This window comes from Colobus angolensis, unplaced genomic scaffold (genome assembly GCF_000951035.1).
Source record: "Colobus angolensis palliatus isolate OR3802 unplaced genomic scaffold, Cang.pa_1.0 Scaffold105, whole genome shotgun sequence".
NCBI classification, from domain to species: Eukaryota; Metazoa; Chordata; class Mammalia; order Primates; family Cercopithecidae; genus Colobus; species Colobus angolensis.
The window spans coordinates 4,435,385-4,462,095 of NW_012111475.1; the positions used below are offsets into that span (position 1 = coordinate 4,435,385).

The 26,711-nt window shown below is 39.7% G+C and overlaps 1 protein-coding gene across 5 annotated transcripts; it reads left to right on the top strand.

Moving 5' to 3' along the window:
* On the top strand, positions 1–25,975 carry GLO1 (glyoxalase I). 5 transcript variants are annotated; one of them, XM_011944391.1, is made up of 6 exons: positions 1–207; positions 15,463–15,545; positions 17,845–17,985; positions 19,161–19,228; positions 19,937–20,026; positions 24,517–25,975. In XM_011944391.1, the coding sequence occupies exons 1-6, from the start codon at positions 124–126 to the stop codon at positions 24,603–24,605; spliced, it is 555 nt and encodes a 184-aa protein (XP_011799781.1). In that variant the 5' UTR covers positions 1–123; the 3' UTR covers positions 24,606–25,975. The 5 variants fall into 5 exon arrangements, with proteins under 5 accessions (XP_011799781.1, XP_011799805.1, XP_011799788.1 ...); XM_011944415.1 differs by having other exon boundaries at positions 5–207; positions 19,937–19,982; positions 25,829–25,957; XM_011944398.1 differs by having other exon boundaries at positions 35–207; positions 15,478–15,545.
* Positions 25,976–26,711: the final 736 nt, after the last annotated feature.

Genomic DNA, 26,711 nt, shown 5'->3' on the forward strand with positions numbered 1-26,711 from the left:
AGCGGTCGCCCGCCCACGGCGCCATCACGTGGTCCCTAGTTAAGGCGGCACAGGGCCGAGGCGGAGCGTGGCTCACTCCTCTGTTCTTTTGGGTCGGGTCATCTGTGATACTGCAGTGCAGCCATGGCAGAACCGCAGCCCCCGTCCGGCGGCCTTACTGACGAGGCCGCCCTCAGTTGCTGCTCCGACGCGGACCCCAGTACCAAGGTGGGCGCAGGACCGAAGGGAACGGCTCCCTGAGCCCCGCTAGGCCGGGACCGGGCCGCATTCTATCCAATCCCATCCCGCCGCCGCTGCAGGTCCGCCGGCCTCGGGCGGGCGGACGGGAGCGTGCTGGGAAGAGGGATAATGGTGTTCGATGGGGCGATGGTGGGGCCCGCGAAATGTGGAGGGGATCCGTTGCCTCAGCTAGTTTCAAAGACTGTGACCCTGTTTTGAATTGGCTTGTTTATGTTGCGACGGTGGCTGCAAGCCAGGCCAACCCGGGGTGAAGTTTCCCAAATCAGTCGCCAAGGCCCACGAGAACAGTAGTTCCAGAACTCTCAGAAATAGGTTCAAAGATGCCTGTCCTGTGCCAGTCCTGCCCAGCCTCGTTTTTCCTTACCACCCAGACTCCAGTCTTAACTCCTGCAAACTAATTTGATCTCTTTGAGTTTAACTGCGCCCAGAATTTCACTTTTGCTTGCATGGCCTTTACTGTGGGTCACAACCGCCCTTCTTGCCTTCCTCGTCTTGGTGGGGCCCAGGAGAGATTACAGAATCACAGAGTTTGGATCTGAAAGGAATCTTAGAAATTCCTTCTCTTACCCTCTCGTTTTACAGTAATGACCCAGTAAGAGAAATGACCTGTTGCATACGAAGGCTGTCATTTACCGAACATGTCTTTACTGAGTAAGAATCAGTGTAACTCACTCAGGTGTGGTGTCTCGGTTGCAATGTTAAGATCAGACACAGTTGGTGGGCGCGGTGGCTCATGCCTGTAATCCCAGCGCTTTGGGAGGCCAAGGCGGGCGAATCACGAGGTCAGGAGATCGAGACCATCCTGGCTAACACCGTGAAACCCCGTCTCTGTTAAAAATACAAAAAAAAAAAATGAGCTGGGCGTTATGGCAGGCACCTGTAGTCCCAGCTACTCCGGAGGCTGAGGCAGGAGAATGGCGTGAACCCGGGAGATGGAGTTGCAGTGAGCTGAGATTGCGGCACTGCACTCCAGCCTGGGCGACAGAGAGAGAGACTCCATCTCAAAAAAAAAAAAAAAAAAAAAGATCAGACACAGTAACTGCTGTTTATTCCAGTGAAGTCATCAGTGTCTGTAAACGCCTTTGTATTTATTCATTTGACTACATCATTTGTAAATTCCTTGAAGATTGAATATGTGCTTTGTGCAGACCTTTAAAAGGGATAGATAAGTGGTCCATGACTCTGGTCCCTGCTTGCTCTTTACCTTCAGGGCAAAGAGTCAGACTCCTCTCATTACTAAAACTTTTGACTAGCACCTGGTACTTGGCTTAAGAAGAATGTTAGTCATTACAAAATGAAGGGGGAAGGTAAAAAAAATTCCCTGTCATACTCATCTCACTTGTATTTCCCTTAATATTCATACCTGGTTTTTTCATGCAATATAAATTGAGTCACTCAGTGTAAAATATTTTCCCAGATAACTAGGGGTTTTATGTAATGGGTTATTTCAAATAAAAAGGATTCCAGGGAGATCTTTATAAAATATACTAAGTAAATGTCCTTGCAGCTTAGTTTACATTCCATAGTATCTAAATGTCTCTTGATGATTTGGAGTAATTAATTTTGAGATCAGTAATTTTTGGCCATGGGAATACTACGTGGAGACATAAAATGGAATATATAATAATAGCTGGTATATATTGAGTGTGCCAGGCCCTGGCTTGGTTTTTAAGTACATTGTTTAATCCTAATAACAACCCTATAAAGAAGGCATAATTATGATCTTCATTTTACAAATAAGGACATGTGGGCACATAGAGGTGTTGAGTGATTTGCCCAGGGAGGAGCCCACACCTCCAGCCTCCACCCTGTTCTGCTTCTGGGGTGCTGACTCCAGCAGTAATTTTGGAATTTGCTATTGGAGGAACCCAGTCCCAATATTTCAACGTAGGTTCTTTCTATTTTCCATAAGTGTTGGCTGGCTGAGATATAGAGACAGTATAAAGAGAGGAATTTTACAGCTGGGCCACCAGGGGTGACATCACATTATCAGTAGGACTGTGATGCCCCCTGAGCCTCAAACCAGCAAGATTTTAAAGGGTTTCAAAAAGGGGAGGGGGTGTAAGAACAGGGAGTAGGTACAAAGATTACGTGCTTCAAAGGGCAAAAAGCAGAACTACTGATAAGGGTCTAACAGAGGAACAGGACAAAGGGCAAAAGCAGAACTACTGGCAATGGTCTATGTTCAACAGTGCATGTATTGTCTTGATAAACATCTTAACAGAAAACAGGGTTCGAGAGCAGAGAACCGATCTGATCACAAATTTACCAGGGCAGTTTTTCCCAATCCTAGTAAGCCTGAGGGTACTGCAGGAGACCAGGGCATATCTCAGTCCTTATCTCAACTGCACAAGACAGACATTCCCAGAGCAGCCGTTTATAGACCTCCCCCCAGAAATGCGTTCCTTTCCCAGGGTATTAATATCAATATTCCTTGCTAGGAAAAGAATATAGCGATATCTTCCCTACTTGCACATCCGTTTTTAGACTCTCTGCAAGAAGGAAAATATGGCTCTTTTTGCCCAACCCCACAGGCAGTCAGACCTTATGGTTGTCTTCCCTTGTTCCCTAAAAATCGGTACTATTCTGTTCTTTTTCAAGGTGCACTGATTTCATATTGTTCAAACACACATGTTTTATAATTAATTTGTACAGTTAACACAATTATCACAGTGGTCCTGGGGTGACATACATCCTCAGCTTACGAAGATAACAGGATTAAGAGATTAAAGTAAAGACGGGCATAAGAAATTATAAAAGTATTATTTGGGAACTGATAAATGTCCATATTAAAATGAAATCTTCACAATTTATGTTCCTCTGCTGCAGCTCCAGCTGGTCCCTTCATTCATGGTCCCTGACTTCCCTCAACAATTTGCCATAGAGGAAAATAAAAAACCTCAATGAAGGCTGGGCATGGTGGCTCATGCCTGTAATCCCAGCACTTTGGAAGGCTGAGGCAGGTGGATCACCTGAGGTCAGGAGTTCGAGACCAGCCTGGCCAACGTGGCGAAACTCTGTCTCTACTAAAAATACAAAAATTAGCTGGGTGTGGTGGCGGGCACCTTTAATCCCAGCTACTTGGGAGGCTGAGGCAGGAGAATCACTTGAACCCAGAAGGCGGAGGTTGCAGGGAGCTAAGATCATGCCACTGCATTCCAGCTTGGGTGACAGAGTGTGACTCTGTCAAAAAAAACCACAAAAAAACCTCAATGAATTAAATTCAGTTTGACCACTTGATACCTTTACACCGTATGTAAAGAAGATGGTAAATACTTAGGGGATACTTGGATAAACAAGACGAGGTTCCCTCCCTTCACCAACTTATGTCAACTCTAATACACAATGGACCTGGGGTTAGTGTGCTACTGAAATTATAAATCATCCTGGGATCACAGAGGAGGTAGAGGTTTTTAAAGGTAGCATCAGTGGAATGGGTTATGCACAGGATATTTGGAGCCTGAAGACCTGCATTTGAATCCTCACTTCTGTCACTGGCTGCAGACCTTGCCAGGGCACTTGGGCTGAGTTTGGAGAAAGAGCATAAACATATCTCAGAGTGGTGCTATGAGGATAAAATGACATGTATTATGTTCTCTAAACTATGAAGACTGATACAATTCAAGGTTGTGTTTCAGCTGTGGGGATCAGGGCACACATCAAAAAGACAGTGGTGATGGGCCCATGCCTTGATAGATGAGAAGGATTCCAACAGAGTACATGGGAAGGCATTCTAGGTGAAGGAAACATCTTAGCAAAAATCTAGTTTTAGGATGGCAGAATTGCAATGCAGGGCAGGTACTGGAGGGTTAGTTAAATCTTATTGGTTGCAGATCAGGTTATCTCAGCAGTGGTGGGAAAGGCTAACATAGTAGGTTGGGGCCAGATTCTGGAGTCAGCTTTGAGTGTCGCATCTAAGGAAGTTAGATTTTATATAGATAGTGGGGAATGAGTCAGGGTTTTGAAGTATTCTGTAAAGTAGATTGGAAGAATCCAAGTCTGGAGGTGATTAGGCCACTTAAAAAGCTCTTCTAGAAGGTGAGATAAATGATGAGGGTCTCGTTTGTAAAGAAGAGAGCAGCAGTGGCACAAAGTCAACTTGTTTTTTGATCATTAGCATCTTCATTATAAAAGAAGTCCAAAGAATGTATGGCTATACCCATTTTGGGCAATCTTTCTGGGCTAATTTTCTTTAAAAGATCAGATTCTCCTTCCAAGTAGTGATCTCCTGGAGATCTTTCCTTTTTTACTGTCTGTATCTGTGTCCACTGATACAGTAGACAATGTCCTCAGTGTTGCCGTTATTTCTACCACCACTACCAATGTCTGTTTTCACATCATTCCACATATATATGAATATATATATGTGGGGCCCCTGTCCAATCGAGGTAGATTGGTAGAATTGAATGCAGTAGAAGGGAGAATAGGGAATGGAAAGGAGGAAGGAAGAAGGGTAATGGCCAGATAAATGGCTATTCTAGGCATAAAGAATCATAATATATACAAAGGCATAATGACATCAGAGAACTGAGGCAGGGGCCTATGGTAACACAGTGAATGAAGTTATAAGCAGTGGGACTTGAGGGAAGGGTGACCAAAATAATCACTGGGGTACTCAAAGAAAAGATGAGAACTCCCATTATATTCATTTGTTTTTCTCACCCTGTAATGATGTCTATTTCAGTGATAAGGGTATGAAATAGAAAATGTTTGAGATGACCAGTTTAGGGGAGTGGTGATAACCGTTGATGTTAGAGAAGTATACAGCTACACATGTGCTTGCATTTGGGACTGTCTCTCAAACGTGTTCAGGAACCACTGAAGTATTGATTTTTTTTTTTTTCTTTTTTTTGAGACGGACTCTCGCTCTGTCGCCCGGGCTGGAGTGCAGTGGCCAGATCTCAGCTCACTGCAAGCTCCGCCTCCCGGGTTTACGCCATTCTCCTGCCTCAGCCTCCCGAGTAGCTGGGACTACAGGCGCCCGCCACCTCGCCCGGCTAGTTTTTATGTATTTTTTAGTAGAGAGGGGTTTCACCATGTTAGCCAGGATGGTCTCGATCTCCTGACCTCATGATCCACCTGTCTCGGCCTCCCAAAGTGCTGGGATTACAGGCTTGAGCCACCGCGCCTGGCCGTTGAAGTGTTGATTTTTAAGCCAAAAATGACATGACAGGGTTTTCTTTATGGAAAGATCACTCCAAATTGCATGCACATAAGCCTACGAAAAGCAAAGAGATAATAGTCTAGGCAGGAAGTAGTGAGGACTTCTTGCTTTCCTCAAGATACACTAAAGGCAGTTGAAAAGCTCATTTTAAAAAGTCTGGAGAAAACAACTTTGTTCACTTTTGTTTTGTGGAAGATATGACACCTTGTAATAAAGAGTTAACAAACCCTTTCCCCTTTTATGAAAATTTGACTTTTTGTTAACTCCCTAGTTTCCCAGGAAACAATGAAAAATCGTGTTTGTTGCTTATGGTAAAAATAACCCAACTGGTAAATTGCATCTGGAGAGGGAGAATTGTAAATACCTGAAAGGAAGCCATAGCTTTGGACTTCCCTGATTGTAGTGACTCTTATAACTGTCCCTTGTGGAGATTCTGGAAGTTCTGGCTATGGAGTTGATACTAGAGATACTGGCTCCTGTGGTACATGGGGCCTTCTGCCCTAGAGTGATTCTCGTTCATACCCAGTGTGAATCTTCTCCCTGTACCTGATCTGTGTAGACTCCTGTAAGGACTCCCACTGAAGAGGAACACCTACCTGATACTTCTTTGTTGGCAATCTGTGTTTTTCTAACTTATACCCTTTTGAGTAAACTGGTACCATGTAAGGCCTATGGCTATGGTTGTCTTACAAGTCTGGATGTTTAGTTGAGCCTTAAGAAGACTTTTGGGGCCGGGCCCGGTGGCTCACATCTGTAATCCCAGCACTTTGGGAGGCCAAGGTGGGCAGATCACAAGGTCAGGAGTTCGAGACCAGCCTGACCAACATGGTGAAACCCTGTCTCTACTAAAAATACAAAACAATTAGCCAGGCGTGGTGGCACGTGCCTGTAATCCCAGCTACTTGGGGGGCTGAGACAGGAGAATAGCTTGAACTTGGGAGGTGGAGGTTGCAGTGAGCTGAGATTGTGCCATTGCACTCCAGCCTGGGTGACAAAGCAAGACTCCGTCTGAAGAAAAGAAAAAGAAGGCTTTCTGTTGGGAGCAGTATAACACTTTTGAAAGTTATTTGAGAGACAAAGTAGATAGTCTCTAAAGGGAATTGGTTTCAGTCTTATTAAGGTCGAAACACAACACTGTTTAAACCAGAGAAATTTTTTAATTTCGAAAACATTGCTAATGCAAGTGTGGAACTTCTCCTTTCTGCAGACTGAGGGTAGTAGAGGTGCTATGGTCTGAACGTGTCCCCTCAAAATTCATATGTTGAAATCCTAATCCCTGAGGCAGGTATTAGGAGGTAGGGCCTTTCAGAAAGTGATTAGGTAGGTCATGAGGTCAAAGTCTTCATGATTAGGATTAGCATCCTATAAAAGAGACTGTAAAGAATGATTAAGCCCTTCTGCCATGTGAGGTCACAGTGCAAAGATACCATCTATGAGGACAGAGACTAAATCTGCAAGTGCCTTGATCTTGGACTTCCTAGCCTCCAAACCTGTGAGAAATAAATGTTTGTTGTTTATAAGCCACCCAGTTTATGGAATTTTTGTTACAGCAGCCTAAATGGACTAAGATAAGAGGCAATGGAGATTTTAACTTCAAGTAAGATGTAACCTCTTACAAAGCTCTCTAGTAATACTTCTAGAGAAATAAGTATCTTCATCACTAGAAGCAAATTTGAGATTTCGTAGGGAGAAAACACAAAGTCAAACAACATTTTTGTCATTGTTGTGGCTTTTTGACCAGTTTTGATTCATCCTGAAAATAGACATATTGTAACCAAATACACTCTTATCCCATTGTGGGAGGCAGTTGTATAAAATTCATTTAGAGACTCTGCTTCTGACAAGATGAAGTAGACATACTTTTGCTTATTCCTCCTGCTAAGTACAATTAAAAACTCTGGACATGATATATAACACAAACACCGGAAGACTCTGGAAGGTGGTGAGAAGAAGGTAGACTGGCTAGGGACCTTGAGACCCTAGAAACAACAAGGTGATGAGTTTCCTAAGTTTTCTTTTTGCCTAATATAGACCAGACTTGAAGCTGAAGAAGCTAGTAACCTGGAAATGCTGATGAACATAGACCAGAGAAAAGCCTAATGAAAGCCTGCTCTCTAGCTACAGGACCTGGAAATGGGCAGTATTTCCTGGCAAGAAAGAAAACTTTTAGACAATAATTGCTCTACTCCAATTAAACTCCATAGAAAACACTGGGGCCTCAGTCCCACCCATGACAGCAAAAGCTGAGTGGGGAGCCTAGATTTTCGCCCAACCAGATGTAATGAGCTGTCCAGCCTTTCCCTGCCAAGGTGAGTAGGGAGCCAGGACTTTCATCCTGCCAGGCTTTCCCCTCTTGGGGAAAAATCCCCTTTAGGAATGAGGAACCTAAAATTCCACCCCAACCCAGCAGTGGAAATATTTAAGATAATTATAAGTGGGAGAAGGTACAGGGATTTAAAGAGAGGTGAGGTTTCTGTACTTTGTTCAAACTAATAAAATGATGTCACCAAATGACTGATAAGTTACGTGTGTGTATATACATATACACATGTATGTCTGTATATATGTTATGTGTATATGTATATATACACCATATGTGTATACATCTATAGTAACACCTAGAGCCACTGCTTAAAAAGCTATACAAAGAGATACATGCAAAAACACTATAGATAAATCAAAATTGAATTTTAAAAATGTTCCAGTGACTCAGAGAAAGGCAAAAAGAAGAAAGAAAACATTAAAAAAAGAAAGAACAAACAGAAAACAAACATGAATAAAATGGCCAACTTAAGCCCTAACATTTCAGTACTTACATTAGATATAAATACATCAAGAGACAATGATTGATAGAGTGGATTAAAAAACGTGCCTCAGCTGTATGCTGTCTACATGACACTCACTTCCAATATGATAGAGATGAGTTAAAAGTAAAAGGATAGAAAAGATAAATCATGCAGATATTCATCAAAAGAAAGCAGGAGTGGTTATCTTGATATCACATAAGGTAGATTTTGGAGCAAAGAAAATTACCAGACATAAGAAGTACATTAGACAGTGATAAAAGAGTTGTGATTGACCAAGATGACATAGTAATTATAAATGTATGTTACTAAACAGCAGAGCTATCAAACACATGAAGCAAAACTGATATAACTGAAAGGAAAAATAGAAAAATCTAAAATTATAGTTGGAGACCTCAACACTACTTTTTCTTTTTTTTTTTTTTTTGAGACATGTGTCACTCCTGTCACCCAAGCTGGAGTGCAGTGGTGCTGTCTCAGCTCACTACAGTCTCTGCTTCCTGGGTTCAAGGGGTCCTCCTACCTCAGCCTCCTGAGGAGCTGGGACTACAGGTGTGCGCTACCACACCCAGCTAATTTTTGTATTTTTTGTAGAAATGGGGTCTCACTATATTGCCCAGGCTGGTCTTGAACTCCTGGGCTCAAGCAGTCCACTCACCTCGGCTTCCCAAAGTGCTAGGATTACAAGCTTGAGCCACCGTGCCCAGCCAACACTCCTCTTTCAACAATTGATAGAACTAGACAGAAAATTAACAAGGAAACAGAAGAACTCAACAATACCATCAACAAATAAGATCTAATTAGTATTTATAGAATGTTCCACCCAACAACAACAGAGTTCTCCTTTTTTTTTCAAGTATCTGTAGAACATTTACCAAAGTAGACCATGACCTGAGTCCTAAAGCCAACTTCAGCAAATTTAAAAGAATCGAATGATATATTCTTCAGCCACAGTGGAATCAAACTAGAAATCAGTAGCAGAAACATAATAAGAACATCTTCAAGCACTGGGAAACTAAACAGCACACTTCTAAATAAATTTTCCATGGATCAAAAAGGAAGTCTTGGGAAATTTTTAAATATTTTGAGCTGAGGCCGGGTGCGGTGACTCACGCCTGTAATCCCAGCACTTTGGGAGGCTGAGGCGGGCGATCACGAGGTCAGGAGATCGAGACCATCCTGGCTAACATGGTGAAACCCCATCTCTACTAAAAACACAAAAAATTAGCTGGGCGTGGTGGTGGGTGCCTGTAGTCCCAGCTACTCGGGAGGCTGAGGCAGGAGAATGGTGTGAACCTGGGAGGTGGAGCTTGCAGTGAGCCGCGATCATGCCACTGCACTCCATCCTGGGCGACAGAGCAAGACTCTGTCTCAAAAATATATGTATGTATATTTTGAACTGAATGAAAATGGAAAAGGGATCGTAGCTAAACAGTGCAAAGGGGGAAATTTATGGCACTGACTGCATACATTATAAAAGAGGAAAAGTCTCAGATTAATAACTTGAGCTTCCTCCTAAGAAACTAGAAAATGAAGAACAAAATAAACCCAAAGGAAGCAGAAGGAAGGAAATAGAAAAGCAGAAATTAATGAAATTAAAAACAGAATATCAGTAAAACAGAGCTGGTTCTTTGAAAAGACCAGTAGAATCGACAAACCTGTAGCAAGACTGACAATGAAAACAAAGAAGCACAAACTACCAATACCAGGAATGAAATAGGGGATACACTACAGACCTTTCTGACGTAAGAAAGATAAGGGAATACTAAAAACAACTTAGTATACATAAATTTGACAACTTGAATTGGACGAATTCCTCATCCAATATGAACTCATATGATGAGTCCTATAACTTAAGGCAATTGGATTTATGATTAACAAACTTCCAAAGAAGATTGTCCAGACCCAGGTGATTTCACTGGAGAATTCTATCAAATGTAAAAGAAGAACTAACATCAATTATACATAACCCCTTCTAGAAAACTGAAGACAGGAGAACACTTCCCAATTCATTTGATAAGGCTAATATTACCCTGATACCAAAAACAAATGAAGACAGTACAACAAAACTACAGACCAATATCTCTAATGAATGTAAATGTAAAAACCCTTGACAAAATATTAGTAAACAGAATTCAACAATATATATAGAAAGAATTATACACCTTAACCAAGTAGGGTTTATATCTAGGATGCAAGGCTGGTTCAGTATACAAAAATCAGTCAGTATAAACCACCATATTAAGAGGGTAAAGAAGAATCACATGATCATATCAGTTGGTACAGAAAAGGCATTTGACAAAATTCAACACTTATTCATTATTTTTTTTTTAAGTTCAGAAAAAAATAGGAATAGAGGGGCATTTCTTTAACTTGATAAAGAGCTTCTCTTGAAAAGTTAGAGCTAATATTACACTCAGTGGTGATGCTTTCTCCCTAATTTTGATAATAAGGATGTCTGCTGTTACCACTCTTATTTGACAAAGTTCTGAAAGTTCTAGACAGTGGAGTAAAGCAAGAAAAGGAAATAAGAGACATACAGGTTGGAAAGGAAGAAGTCAAACTGTCCTTATTTGAAGATGACATGATTGTCTATATAGGGAATAACAAGTAATTTACAAAAAACTCTCAGAATTCATAAGTGAGTTCAGCAAGGTTGCAGGGTACAAAATAAACATACAGAAACCAATTGCATTTCTATATACTAGCAAAGAACACACAGGCACCAAAAATTTAAAAATACAGTACCATTTACAATTGCCCAATAAAATGAAATACTTAGATATAAATCTAGTAAACATTTACAGGACACATATGCTGAAAACAGCAATGGTGATGCAAAAAGTCATAGATCTGAATAAATGGAGAGATTTATTGTGTTCATGATTGGAAGACTCAGCATAGCAAAGATGTCAATTCTCCCCAAATCAATATACGTGTTTAACACGCTCCTTATCAAACTTTTTAAAGACAGAGACAGGGTTATTCTAGATTGAAAGGCAAAACAAAAAAACTAGAATAACTAACAGTTATGGAAAAGAATGAAGTGGGAAGAATTTGTCTACCTGATTTTAAAACTTACATAGCTACAGTAGTCACTACTCTGTGGTATTGGCAGAGCGAAAGAACATTGAAACACAATAGAGAACCCCAAAATATATCCACACTAGTATGCCCAATAGCTTTTTGACAAAGATGAAAAGCAGTTCACTGGAGGAAGGATAGGCTCAACAAATGGTGCTGAAGCAATTGGACATCCTTAGGTTAAAAATGAAGCTGTACCCGATTCTCATCCCTTATGCCAAAAAAAAAAAAAAATCCATTTACTGGTGCTTAAAGGGGCCTTAATCCTTTGGTTCACATCCTTGCCTCACTTTTTTTTTTTTTTTTTTTTTTTGAGACGGAGTCTCGCTCTGTCGCCCAGGCTGGAGTGCAGTGGCGCGATCTCGGCTCACTGCAAGCTCCGATCTCGGCTCACTGTAAGCTCCGCTTCCCAGGTTCACGCCATTCTCCTGCCTCAGCTTCCCGAGTAGCTGGGACTACAGGCGCCCGCCACTACGCCCGGCTTTGTTGTATTTTTAGTAGAGACGGGGTTTCACCGTGTTAGCCAGGATGGTCTCGATCTCCTGACCCCGTGATCTGCCCGCCTCGGCCTCCCAAAGTGCTGGAATTACAGGCGTGAGCCACTGCGCCCGGCCCCTTGCCTCACTTTTATAGTTTTGTAAGGACTGTATTGTAGGCAGGTAGGAAATGCACTAGAAACATCCTTAATTGTACCTTTTAAGTTTTCTTGGCCGGGCGCATTGGCTCACACCTGTAATTCCAGCACTTTGGGAGGCCAAGGCGGGTGGACCACAAGGTCAGGAGTTCGAGACCAGCCTGGCCAATATGGTGAAACCCCATCTCTACTAAAAATACAAAAATTAGCGAGGCGTGGTGGCAGGCGCCTGTAGTCCCAGCTATTCAGAAGGCTGAGGTAGGAGAATAGCTTGAACCCGGGAGGCGGAGCTTGCAGTGAGCCAAGATTGCCCTACTGCCCTCCAGCCTGGGCGACAGAACGAGACTCCGTCTCAAAAAAAAAAAGTTTTCTTACAGTAGTTTTGTTAATTAAACTTGGAGAATGACACTTCCCCTCCCCTTGAAAAAACCTTATTATTTCTATTGTTCACCTTTTGATAAGGCACAGGAGCAAATCTTTGTCACTCAGTAGCCATCCCAGTAAAATCAAAGATAGTTTAGGCATAAAAGACATCTTATTTTTATTCTAAATTTAGAGCATGGTAAGGGAAAGACACAGTTAAGTTGAGGACTGTCAGGTGAGACAAGACATGAGCATAGCATAAATCTTTTTAAAACAGGAGATACATGTATTTTAAACGATATTTTAAAACCATGCCAATACACAGCAGTAATTTTTAGGAACTTAACTTTTTACAACAGAAACTTTTTCTCAAGATCATGCAAGTGTTTACAAGAGGCACAGGGAGTTAACAGACTATTTTGGTGATAAAAATAAAACTCTGTTATCTGAGCATAGAATAACTTGATCATTTTCTTAAAAATAAGCCCTACTTGTTTTTATATCCATTTGACAATTTGTAGCAAAGGATTTATAAGCCTCTATTTTATAAATAAATTCACTAACATTGAATATATCTTACTTTTTTTTTTGCCACGTATACACTTTTTAAAGTGAATTTTAATATTCTTTATGTGTATGTATTTAGGCAGATATAGTACATAGTTCTCCTAATAATAAAGTTAAAGGCCGTAACATTAATTTTAAGATATAATTAATCTCAACAGCATATTAAGTGGTATTTGTTTTCATATGCATGTGTATATAATGTTTTTAAAACTTAATATACCATTGTATATATTCCCATGCCATTAGACTTAATATACCATCTGTATGTATCTCCATGCCATTTAATGTATCTCTACGCAGCATTTTAAATGTTTTCCATAATATTCTATTATGCCTGTGTTAATACTATCTAGCTATTCCTTTGTTAGAGGAAGTTAGTGGTTTAAAAGCAAGGACTTTGGAATCAGATTGCTTGGGCTGGAATTTTTTCTCTGCCACTTACTTTCTCAGCAGTAAAATGGGGGTGATAATAATGTGTATCTCATGGGCTTGCTGTGAAGATTACATGAATTAGTTTCTGTGAATCTCTTAGAACAGCATCTGGCACATAGTTATTGTGTAAGTGCTGTGATGGATGCCTTTGTACATAAATCTTTGTCAGAGTATTTCCTTAGAATTTTAGAAAGAGAACATCTTGGTCAAAGAATATGAATTCTTAGACTGAAGCAGGTGGATCATGAGGTCAGGAGTTCAAGAACCAGACTGTCAACACGGTGAAACCCCGTCTCTACTAAAAATACAAAAAAATTAGCCGGGCGTGGTGGCACGTGCCTGTAGTCCCAGCTACTTGGGAGGCTGAGGCAGGAGGATCGCTTGAACCCGGGAGGCGGAGGTTGCAGTGAGCCAAGATCGTACCATTGCACTCCAGCCTGGGCAACAGGAGTGAAACTCCATCTACAAATAATAATAATAATAATATTTATTAACACCCACAACCTACATTGACTATACATAAGACTTTGTCCTGCAGGTGGCTTCCTCAAGCAAACATTGTAACCAATAGAGAAGCAGCTACCACTCATATTAGCTGGGAAAGAAGGATGTTTGTTATTTTGGTAGTGTTCACAGTGCCTTGTTTTAATATATGCTTAGATCAGAATATGAAGTGGATATGATCTTGCTGCTTTAAATTTTTTTTTTTATTTTGGTATCACATCATGGCAGCCACAGAGTGACTTTGAAATATGTTCAACAGGAGAAAACCAAGGCCCAGGTGTGAGTACCAGGCTAGCACTTGGATGTACAGAGCTACTTTTCTCTTTCTCAGCTGCTTGATAAAACCGAGACCTTTAGGACTGTAGCATATGACTGAGAAAAGCTATCCAAATGTTCTAGAAACGTGTAACCTGCCTGGTATGTGATTATAAGCTGCAAATAAAGAATTTAATTATTATATTTATTAAGATCAGTTTTAATAAGATAAAGTAGTTTTTAGGCTAGTTTTGTTTTAAATGAGAATTTTAATACTTAAAAGACTATATTTCATTTACTTAAAATTTAGCAAAAGTGAAAAATATAATTTCCTAATGATGCTGAATGAACTATATTTGTATTTTATATGATGTGGGTTATATAGGAGAAAAATGGCATGTGGCTTCAAAAGAAGTGGTCAGAATTTTCAGGCCTGTTTTGTCAAGCCATGGGTATAACAGAAAAAAAAAAAATCTGTTAGGAAGCACCAGTGAGGTTCACAGACTTATGTTCTGGAAGGTACATACCAATGGTAAAGGGAGACCAAAAATTAGAGGCCTTAGACAGTTAATTACTTAGTGTCAGCTTCTTATCTATAACATGGGATATGAATATCTATCGATAGTAATACCATATAGAGTTATTATACATAGTTAAGTCCTAAGTCAAATTACTAATGCTATTAATAATCTTAACTCCATGAATTTACATACCTTCTACCCTTTTCTCAGTCAAGCCTTCTGTTTGCTGGTAAGTTGAACAGTTTCCCAAAGGTGTTAGCAACAGTAACTGTTTACCCTTTTAGTTATTTAGGAGTCTAGGATCTTGTGAGCAACTCTTTGCTAATTTTTATGGTCACCAGTAAATTATTCTAGAAGGGCATTTATGCCTTCATTCAACAAATATTATAGTGATGAAACTCTTTATGTGTAAAATCAGTGTCTTAGTTTGGGTAGCCCCAAAGCAGACTAGAGAGGAAGGTGTGGTTGTAAGTAGTTTGAGAAGTGGTCATAGAGAGCTCTGTGGAGTTCGGGAGAGAGGGTGATCATAGGTGTATACGAGTGGATTACCAATGTGGGCAACTGAGGTTCAATCCTGCTGGGGATTCTTTGAGGCACTTTGTGGTACCTGCCTCCGAATTGTCCCACCAAGGGACAAGGATGCCAGGTTTTTTATCCACCATTGGTTGAAGGTCATTTCTGCGGTGTGAACTTTCTGACACTTTGGACTTGTACCACACAGGGCCTGCAACCAGAAAACACCACTGGGCAGAGAGCCCTCGCAAGTTGTAGGTGGTAAGTTAATAATTGTGTTATAATGGTGGACTGTTTTTGTATCTTGTTACAGAGAGCACAATTAATGTTGGTAATAAATGGTAAAAGTGAAAGATGTTTAATATAAGTATTTTTCCATAGGATTTTCTATTGCAGCAGACCATGCTACGAGTGAAGGATCCTAAGAAGTCACTTGATTTTTATACTAGAGTTCTTGGAATGACGTAAGTCAAGTACTTATTGGCACCTTAATGTTTAAATATATAGCTTTGCAAATCTAGAGAGTGTTTTCAGACCCATCTTAAAGTTTGTTTCAGAAGTAACAGAAGTTCTTTTGGCCAGGAGTCTGTGATTAGGCCTGGCTGGACAGGGCTTCTCTCTTAAATTCTTTTTCTTCTCTATCCCAGCCAGCCTGAAAGGGGAAAACAAGACACAAATAGTTGCATTTTCTCCAGCCTCCCTTCTCTGAGAGCTCCCAGCTAAATCCTTAATGTATTCAGACACCTTTTGATGTTCTGGCCACTTTACCCTCTTGTTTACTTCAGAAAAGTTATAGATAATAAGGACTTACTACTCAGAAAACCAATAGGTTTACTTAAAAGTGACCATCTGTTCCATTTTTCTAGGCTGTGTTTTCTTTTGCTCGACAGGTCATATCCACTGATCTTGCAATCCTAAAGCATATTTGTTTATTTTTCTTTTTTTCTCCAGCTTTACTGAGGTATATTGAGAAATAATTTTGTCATATTGTTGATTTGTTTCCCTAAGTTATGTGAGCATTTTGTTTTTGATCATATAGATATATGAATAATAAAATAATCTTTAAATTTAGTGCCTAGATAACCTCCATTCACATTGAGAGAAAAATTTAAGTAATGTATGTCTATATTTAGAAAATTTGACCAGTTCAGAAAAATACAAAATGAAAAGTGATGACTTCCCTCCCCAAGTTGTTCTCCCCAGAGATAACTGCTGTTCAGTTTATTATTTTTTTCTAGAAAAAGGTATTATGAATATATTTATAACATATTTAAAGGACAAAGTGAAAACAGATTTATTGAACACTTTGCCAGGCACTGCAAATGTTATTTTGTTTAGTCTTCACATCAGTCTTAGGAGGTAACTTTTATCCCCATTTCACAGATGGAAAAAGCAAAGCTTAACAAGATGGAGTTACTAGCTCCAAATCGCATGGTTGGCATATGGCAGGGCTGGAACCTGCATCCATTGTCTGATGGGCTCTAATGTTGACTTTGTGTGTGGAGCCCTCCTATTGGAGGGTACAACTTGGGTACAAGTTGACAGTAAGCTGGAAGATTTGCACAACTGAGAAAAGCAAGTTGCAACAGTTTCATTTCCTTCAGTCCCGTCTGATTGGTCCATAAGGGTTGTGTAGTCTGCTTTAGTAGGTGCAGAGATTGTTTTTCATGATTGGAGTATTTGAGGTGTTTGATACTTTATTATAAACATGTTAGAGTAAATCTTATTTGTGATAAGTCAATGCAAGGATCTAAGTGGGCCAAGGCATATTATATAGCAGTGATAATGAAATAAAAGATTGGAAGCAGAACTCTAGAAACTTACCATTTGCTATATACTTCAGCCATTTGCTCTTATTGATTATGAACAAAGTCATCTTTGAGCATTTAATCCTGAATAATCTAAAGAAACTCATATATGCATTCTCATGCCACCTGGCAGTCCTCCTGCCTCAGCCTCCCAAGCACCTTGGACTACACATGTGTGCCACCACACCCTTGCCAAATAATCCTACACCATTTAAAGTCACTTAAAGTTCAGGACTTCCTTGCCCTCTGCTCCCTTGCCCACCTCCCCATTGTCACTGTCATGCTTGCTACTGTTTTACCTGCTCACCTGCCATTCTCTCTCCCCAGTACAGTATAATCCAGCTGATGCTTTCCCATGCTGCTGACATTGGTCTCATGGGACCTTTCCATATCTCGTGAGCTTTTCTTAGTCTTAATACTGTTTGATCTTTCTGCAGTATCTGATACTGTTAGCCACCTTACTGTTGACATTCACGTCTTCTGTGATATTAGTCTGTCCTTCCTCCTTTCGTACCTTAACTTCCTTTCGTAGATGTTTTGGCATAGTAAGAACACAATAAATGTGTTTATTTAACTGAATAATATATTTATATATGTGTTTGTATGTGTATATATATATGAAATAACAAGGTTCTTTATATTTTTCACTACAAATAAACAGAATTCTCTTTTGGAGATAGCCGTTTCTATTTATTAACAAGTACCATAATTTCAGCTAAATGTTATATTTAAATAATTGATGAATTATAGAAGTTTTTATTTTTGTATTTCAAAAAGTTACAGATGCATTTTTAATATTTTTCACTGACTTTTCCTCCTGCTTCTTCCATTAAAATAGGCTTACTACATATAGCTCTTCTTTTTAGTAAAACTTGAATATTAAGTTATGTTGATTATAGTATGAATTAGCCTTTCCTGTTGTTAATGATCCAGGCTTGTTGTTTTTTCATTGCAGGTTAATCCAAAAATGTGATTTTCCTGCTATGAAGTTTTCACTCTATTTCTTGGCTTATGAGGATAAAAATGACATCCCTAAAGATAAAGAGGAAAAAATAGCCTGGGCACTCTCCAGAAAAGCTACACTGGAGCTGACACAGTGAGTATGAGTTTCTGTATTTGTATATATTTTAGATTTTTTAAGGTAGTTTTTAAAAATCTTTTTTGTTTTGTTTACTTACCAGTATAATTCAAACCAGGTCTGCCTAATCACTTCACATTTGTAATAATATATTGAAGTGTTTTTCATGCATCTTTTGGTCTTCATATTGTTCTTGGGCAAATGAGATCTTTTTTTTTAGAGACAGGCTCTCTGAAGCCTCTAACTTCTAGGCAGTCCTCCTGCCTCAGCCTCCTGAGCACCTTGGACTACACATGTGTGCCACCACATCCAGCTAATTATTTTTGTTTGTTTTTGGTAGAGGCATAGAGACAAGGTCTCACTATGTTGCCCAGGCTGGCCTCAAACTCCTGGCCTCAAGTTTGCCCGCCTCGGCCTCCCAGACTGCTGGGATTATAGGCATGAGCCACCACGCCTGGCCCATTTGTCTTTTAGATAGAGAATATAAGACCCTGAAATTGTAAGATATTTGCCTGATTGTTACTAACTAATGTTTAGGTACTATAATTAGTCTTTCAGCATCCAAAAATTTATTCTTTTATTATTTTGCTACATTTTTTATCTAGAAATGTGATATCATATGTTCCTTTAAAAACTCTTCAAACCATTTTGTAATAATTAACATTCAAATTTGATATTTTTATAACTTGAACACTTAAAAATGTAGGCAATTTCTTTACGTTGTTTATCTGCACACTTTAACAACTACCAAAAGAGATTGGTTTCAGAGTGTGTGATTTTGTGTGTCCCTTGATTCAAAATAAAGTTTTGGAATCAGGCAGACTTAGATGTGAGTCTGTGACTCTAAACAAGTAAGTGGCAGTTTCATCAATAAAATGGAGATGTTCACATCTAGCCCATGGAGCTGTTTTAAGGATTTAAATGAAATATAAACTACTGAGCACAATAAATGAGCATTGTTATTATTCTCATTATTGTTCTTGTCCAGTGTATTTACTGTCTCCTTAGTCTAGTTAAAATCATACTTTGCCCATTTGTCCTTTCTATTGTTGAAAACTTAGTATTTGTGTAGCAGGGGTTAGGCCAATTATGTCAAGTAGCATATAAACATGGTAAGATTTCAAAGATGTTACTTTCTTTTCAGAATATCTATTCCCTAGGACATTGTAGCTATGTTTTCCTTCCTTTTGTAGCAATTGGGGCACTGAAGATGATGAGACCCAGAGTTACCACAATGGCAATTCAGACCCTCGAGGATTTGGTGAGTTTGCCTGTGTGTATGTGATATATATAGATTTGTGTGATTTTGTATTACGTGTATAATTATGATTTTAATAAACCTGAAACATTAATGTCCTAATTAAGTATGATCAATTTATTAGAGATATGATTATTTTTATTTTCCACAAATAATCTTATTTAGGAGTTGTTTAATTTCAGAGTCTCGATCTAAACATTACATTTACTGTCTCACCATGATTTACTTTTAAGTCTCAGAATTAATTTCCAGTAGACTTTTTTTTTTAAAAAAGCTATAGTTAATACTAATCCCAGTTTCTGCTAGCACATACACTTCTGCCTTGCTCTCCAATCTCTCAATCAAGATGACAGTATTGCAGGCTTCAGCTGGCTGCTGTAGTCAATGCCAACCACAAACCTATTAAGTATTAGTAAATGATTACTGTTTTTTGGTGTAGATTATTCTTAACTGATTAGACTGTATATGAGCTGATATTGGTTAATTTTAAATAATTTATAATTCAGGGCAACTAATTAACTATTTATACCCAGCCCATTAGACCTATATTTGTTCTTTAACATATTATAGATTTTGAACCTACCTAAGTCTATTCCCAAGTGCCTTATGTTTTGAAATAAACAAGTTCTGGAAGCTACTTGTGGTACTTGGACACCCTGTTGTAATTATTTCGTCCTTCTCTCTGCTTTTTTCGGGGGGGTTCCACGTAAGGTCACATTGGAATTGCTGTTCCTGATGTACACAGTGCTTGTAAAAGGTTCGAAGAACTGGGAGTCAAATTTGTGAAGAAACCTGATGATGGTGAGTATACTAGTTACTGTGTTCAAGCCTGTCTTTAGTTAATATTTACTAAGTACCAAGAGATGCCACTGTTGTAGTAAAACCCTTTTGGCTACAAGTAACAGAAGTCTCCATTTCAACCAGCTTTTTAAAAAAGAGAAATGATTGGAAGAATATCTGGGTATCTCAGGGAACTGAAAGATAGCAACTAGGGTGGCTTTCCAAGGGACTAGACACAGGACCTGGAGAGCCATCAAAACCCTAGGCTCCCTCTCCCACTCCCCGACCCCACCACTTTCATTGGCCACCAGCTTTCACTATCAGTGTATCTTTCCACCCAAAAATAAGTTCCTTAAAGTCAATTTTATCTGATATTCATATAACGACACCAGCTCTCTTTAGTTCATAATCACATGGTGTTTCTTTTTCACCTTTTACAACCTTTGTGTGTCCTTATGTTTTAGGTAGGTTTTTTGAAATAGCATATGTATGGATTTTGCTGGGTTTACATGTATTGTTATTATTTTACTTAGATCTCTTTCTGAAATATTTCAAAATAAAATTGAAATATTGAATATTTCAGAGTCTCAATCTAAACATTTGAAATATTTCACTGTTTAATTTCACCTTTTTTTTTAAAATTTAAATATTTAATAGCCAGTGCTGGGCGAGATGGCTCCTGCCTGTAATCCCAGCACTTTGGGAGGCCAAGGCAGGCAGATCACGAGGTCAGGAGATCTAGACCATCCGGGCTAATATGGTGAAACCCCATCTCTACTAAAAATAGAAAAAATTAGCCCTGCGTGGTGGCATGCCTGTAATCCCAGCTACTCAGGAAGCTAAGGCAGGAGAATTGCTTGAACCTGGGAGGTAGAGGTTGCAATGAGCCGAGATCGCGCCACTGCACTCCAGCCTGGGTGACAGAGCAACACTCCGTATCAAAAAATACATATATATTTAATACCCAAATCTTCTCCCCAATAGGAAAGGATTTTGCTTCACTCCATCCTCATTGTGTCACTATGACCTAGAGTGGGATAGTATTGATTTTATTTTTTAAAGATAAAATAAATATATCAAGGTGTTTGATCACTTTTTCTTCATTTATGTCTTGTAGTGTCTCCTTTGAGACAGGATCTCACTCTCATCCAGGCTGGGGTGCTGCAGTGGCACTGTCATAGCTCACTGCAGCCTTGGAACTCCTGGGCTCAAACAATCCTCTGCCTCAGCCTCCTCCTAAGTAGCTAGGGCCACAGGCACATGCCACCACACCCAGCTAATTGTTTCATTTTTTTTTGTAGAGATGAGTTCCTGCTATGTTGCCCAGGCTTGTCTCAAACTCCTGAGCTCAAGCGATTCTCCCACCTTGGCCTCCCAAAGCACTGGGATTATAGGCGTGAGCCACTACATCCAGCCTTTTTAGCATCTTTTGGATTTTTCTGTTCTTTTATTTAAGTACCTCAACCAAAATGGTCTTAAAGGGGTTTTTGTTTTTAGATGGAGTTTTGCTCTTGTTGCCCAGGATGGAGTGCACAGTCTCAGCTCACTGCAACCTCCGCCTCCTAGGTGCAAGTGATTCTCTTGCCTCAGCCTCCCAAATAGCTGGGATTACAGGCATGCGCCACTACGGCTGGCTAATTTTGTATTTTTAGTAGAGATGGGGTTTCTCCATGTTGGTCAGGCTGGTCTCAAAATCCCAACCTCAGGTGATCCGCCTGCCTCAGCCTCCCAAAGTGCTGGGATTACAGGTGTAAGCCACTGCACCCAGCCCTTTAAAGGGTTTTTAAGGCAAAACTTTTGAGATTCTGTGTAACTGAGAATGATGCCTTTATGTCTGAAGGACAGTTTTATGGAAAAGCCTAGGTTTAATTTCTTTCTGTCTTGAAAATTCTCTTCCATTTTCTTTTTGCATATGATGTTGCTGTTGAAAAATCTGTCAATCTGTGTTCCTTTGTATATTCTTCTGTCTTATTCTAGAAGCTTTTTATATTATTTATTTGTCCTTGCCTGCATTCTGGGAGATTTCCTCAAACTAGAATACCAATTAGCTAATTTTCTCCCAAATGTGTCTGTTCTGATATTTAATTCATCTATTTTGTTCTTAAACACCTGTTATAATTTTGATCTCTAATTTTTGCTTGGTTTCCTTAATATGTTCTTATTACTTTTTTTTGAGACGGAGTCTTGCTGTGTTACCCTGGCTGAAGTGCAGTGGTGTGATTGTAGTTCACTGCGACGTCAAACTCCTGGGATCAAGCAATAATCCACCTCAGCCTCCCGAGTAGCTGGGACTACAGGCAAATGCCACCATGTATGGCTAATTTTTTGTTTTTTGTAGAGACAGGGTCTCACTATGTTATCTGAGGCTAGTCTCAAACTCCTGGCCTCAAATGATCTTTCTGCCTCAGCCTCCCAAAGTATTGGGATTACAGATGTGAACTACCACACCCGGCTGGTCATTACTTTTACATGTCTAAATAGTCCCTGGGACTGGGCATGGTGACTCATGCCTGTAATTGCAGCACTTTGGGAGGCCGAGGCAAGAGGATTGGGAGGATCACTTGAGGCCAGCAGTTCAAGGCTGCAGTGAGCTATGATTGTGCCATTGTATACCAGCCTGGGTAACATAGCAAGACCTTGTTTCTACAAAAAGGTTTTTTTTAATTATCTGAGCATGGTGGCACATGCCTGTAGTCTGTATGCCTAGCTACTCGGGAGGCTGAGGTGGGAGGATTGCTTGAGCCCAGGAGTTGGAGGCTGCAGTGAGCTATGATCACACCATTGTACTTCATTTCAGTGTGAGTGACAGAGCAAGGCCCTGTCTCCAGAAAAAAGACAAAAATAGCTCTTGGTCCATTATTCTAATATTTCTTCTGTTTGAATTTACAATCTATTGCTTTGGGGTTTTTTTATGGTTATGTTTCTCGAATTATTATTTTGTCCTCTCAGCTTTTTTCCCCTGCAACTGTTCACTATTATAACACATCAAGCAGTGTGAATAGGAGGATGGCCAGATCCCTGTCCTTACCAACCCACATGATCTCAGGACAATGGGCTGGATAAGCCTAGAACAGAGATTCCTAGGCACCTAGAAATGAGACTTAAACATTTCACCTTCCATAAAACAACTCTTCAGGTCGGATCTTCCCACTTCATCCCTCAGGGAAGCAGTGTTAGTAGGAGACACCTCCAATAGTATTCCCTAGCCCTGGGCATGGAGAGAGGGCTGGGGAGATCATGTGGCCCTACATGTTTTTCTCAGTTTCTCACAAGCACAAGGCTCCTGCACTGCCCTTGTTTACTGCTAAGGACATCTGAACAAGCGAGAGGGCAGGTGCTGATGCACACAGCAGTGAGGGAGGAGCAAAAGCAAAACTCTGTTCTCCCACAGCCATTATGTACTGCCTTCTGGTCCAGGCCAGAACTACCACCTCCCACACAGCCCAAGTTAAAACAGTCACCCCACCCCATTCTCCCCAGCCGTCACCAGCAGGATTTCTTTCTTTCTTTCCTTCTTTCTTTTCTTTTCCTTTTCTTTTCTTTTTTCCCTCCCTCCCTCCATTCCTTCCTTCTTTCTCTCTTTCTCTCTTTCTTTTTCCTGCATTTTCCATCTGTATTCCTCTAGGATTTATACTGGGGAAAGGAGCCAGAGATAAGAGTCAAACCAGTTCAACATATTGGTCCCCAAATAAATTTCTGAGGTCACGTTTTTCCATTTAAGCAAACAGCTCTGACATACTAGACTGTCAATCTCAGTTATGAATTCCTGGGAGAAAGACTCTCACAGAGCTTGGGTTGCCGAGGATAGTGTTTAAAAGGGTTTGTATGACCCAAGTATCTGGGTCTTTTGGTTGTGGGGGTAAGCCATGCTACCAGCTCCCTTCAGCACCTCCCTATTTTCTTTTTCTTCTTTAAAATAAGACAATTTCTGTAACTGCTGAACTACATGGTATCATGAAGGTGAGGCAAATGCCTGATACCTAAAAGATGCAGCCAGTCCCATAGTTTATTTCAGGAGGGCTGGTATTTGCAATGTGTGCAAGATAACATTTTAATCTTTATGAAAAGTATGACTTTGGGTGACACTGAAAATAAGAATTTTTAAAAATTAAAACTGTAAACAAAATAATGTACTTCATTAAAATGCAAAGTAAATTTTTAATTAATAAAAGTTTTTAAGGCCAGGTACAGTGATTTGTGCTTGTAATCCTACCACTTTGGTAGGCAAGGCAGGAGGACTGCTTGAGGCCAGGAGTTTGATACCAGCCTGGGCAGTACATTGAGATCCTGCCTCTACAAAATCAAAACATTAGCCAGGCATGGTGGTGTGTGCCTGTAGCCCCAGCTACTTGGCAGGCTGAGCCCAGGAGATCAAGCCTGCCTTGGGACGTGATCGTCCCATGCACTCCAGCCTGACAATTCAGAGCAAGACCCTGTCTCAAAGAAAGAAAAACATTTATATGGTGTTTTCATTTTTAGTCTTTTCAATAATGAAAAATTTCATTTCACAGGTAAAATGAAAGGCCTGGCATTTATTCAAGATCCTGATGGCTACTGGATTGAAATTTTGAATCCTAACAAAATGGCAACTTTAATGTAGTGCTGTGAGAATTCTCCTTTGAGATTTCAGAAAAAAGGAAATAATGTGATTCAAGATATTTACATACCAGAAGTGTCTAGGACTGATGGATCGCTGTCCTGATTCAAATTATTCTTCAGTCCATTTCCCCTTCCTATTTCAGATGTTCTTTTTCGCCTAACTGTTCATTCTGGTTTTCAAGTAATGCTTTATCTTATGTCCTTGAATATAGTTGTATAACTTTACTTTTTAGGTAATCGTTAGAACAGTTCCCTTCAGAGGCTGCATTTGCCTTCTTCTGCCTCCTAAATATTACTTCTCTTCAAATCTGCCTTTGAATCATCATTTAAAAAAAAATTAACATGTTTTTGTTGGGGTTATCTTCTGGGGTTTCAGTGCCTCAGAAACAACTTTTTTCACAATGGAAAGTAAAGAACACTGAAACAGTGTTCTTTCAGTAAAGTACAAAGTGTTTATTTTACAAAAGAGAAGGTACTCTTGAGAGCAATTCAAAATCATGCTGACGAGGATACTGACAGAAAAAGTAATTTCTTCTTATTATAAAGTACATTTAAAGTTCAAGGACTAACCTTATTTATTTGGGGAAGGGGAGGAGGAAGGAAATGATACGGTACCCAGACACTGGGCTAGGCTGCAACTTTATCTCATTTAATACTCCCAGCTATGGTGTGAGAAAGAAAACAGGCTAGGCATGTGAAATCACTTTCATGGATTATTAATGGATTTAAGATGGATAAATCAGCTCAACTCAAGATTTCACAATCATTTTTAGTATTTAGATTGTGCCTCAAAGTTGTAGTACCTCACAATACCTCCTCCACTGGTTTCTTGTTGTAAAAACCTTCAGTGAGTTTGACCATTGTGCTCTTGGCTCTTGGTCCTGAGTACCGTGGTGAGGGAGCAAACACTAGAAGTGTTTAGTACAGAACTGCTCTAGGGACACCCGGTGATTCCTACACAAGTGATGTTTATATTTCTCATCAGGAGTCTTCCTTACCCCAAGGTCTTCATGATGCCAGTAGCCATATATGATAAATTATGTTCAGTGATAACTTAGTTATCAGAAATCAGCTCAGTGGTCTTCCCCGCCATGATTGACATTTGATGGGTTTTTTAAAAAGTGATTTTGAAAATCTCTAATGGCTCAGAAAATAAAAACTTCCAGTTTCTGCATGACTATATTTAGATTTTTCTCTAGACTGTAGTGGAAGACCTTTGGAAAGGCCATGCCAATCATGCTTGTACTGCTAGAAGCACTTTATGTTTCCTTTTTGGGTGAAAGGGATTTATGTGAGTGCTTTCAACAAACAGCAATACTTATAGACTGAAATAAAATGAAACTTCAAATAAGACTATGTTTAATTTGTAAACCTTTGTCCATCATGTCCTTTCTTTAAAAAAAAAAAAAAAAGAGCTCCCCTTAGGGAGTACTGAAAGGATTTGAAAAGGCTTGTAGGCTCATTCTGAACAGAGAACAGTTGTGATTCTGTACAGCCCGTAAAGCAGGTAGTATCTGTGGATCAGGTGGGAAGAAGAAAGTGAATAAGGAATAAAGGATTGTGGTAAAGTGCAAACAGAATATCAAAAGGTAAGGAACTTATGAAGACCAATTTCACATGTTGAGTACTAGAACTGACAAACAGGCGGGCTAATACATTCACAAATTCAGTAATTTAAGCTTTATTTCCAAGGAAAGAAGCCTTATCCACTTGCTAAGTAAAACTTTCCAAAAGATAGCCCTTGCTCATTCTTTAAATTCATTCCTATATGCATTTTTTTTTTTTTTTTAATTTACAGTTGGCCCTTGAACAACATAGGTTTGAACTCCGCTGGTTTATTTATACAAGGATTTTTTTTTTTTTTAAGGCAAATATGGGTTGAAAATACAGTATACAGAGGGCTGACTTTTCATATGCCAACTGTGGGACTTAAGTATGCACAGATTTTGGTATCCATGGGCAGTCCTGGAACCAATCCTCCACATACACCGAGGGATGACTTGTTAGGGAAAAGAGCAATTCACTTCCAAATTCACTTACCCAAGAAGTTGTATGAAAGTACAAAGTAGGTCACAAGAAGTAAGTTTTCTTATTTTCCGTGATCATG

Coding starts and splice junctions, on each gene's coding strand:
- GLO1 (XM_011944391.1), top strand. CDS start 124: ATGGCAGAACCGCAGCCCCCGTCCGGCGGCCTTACTGACGAGGCCGCC. Junction 17,986..19,160: donor GCTACACTGGAGCTGACACA/GTGAGTATGAGT, acceptor TTCCTTTTGTAG/CAATTGGGGCACTGAAGATG. Junction 20,027..24,516: donor TGTGAAGAAACCTGATGATG/GTGAGTATACTA, acceptor TTCATTTCACAG/GTAAAATGAAAGGCCTGGCA.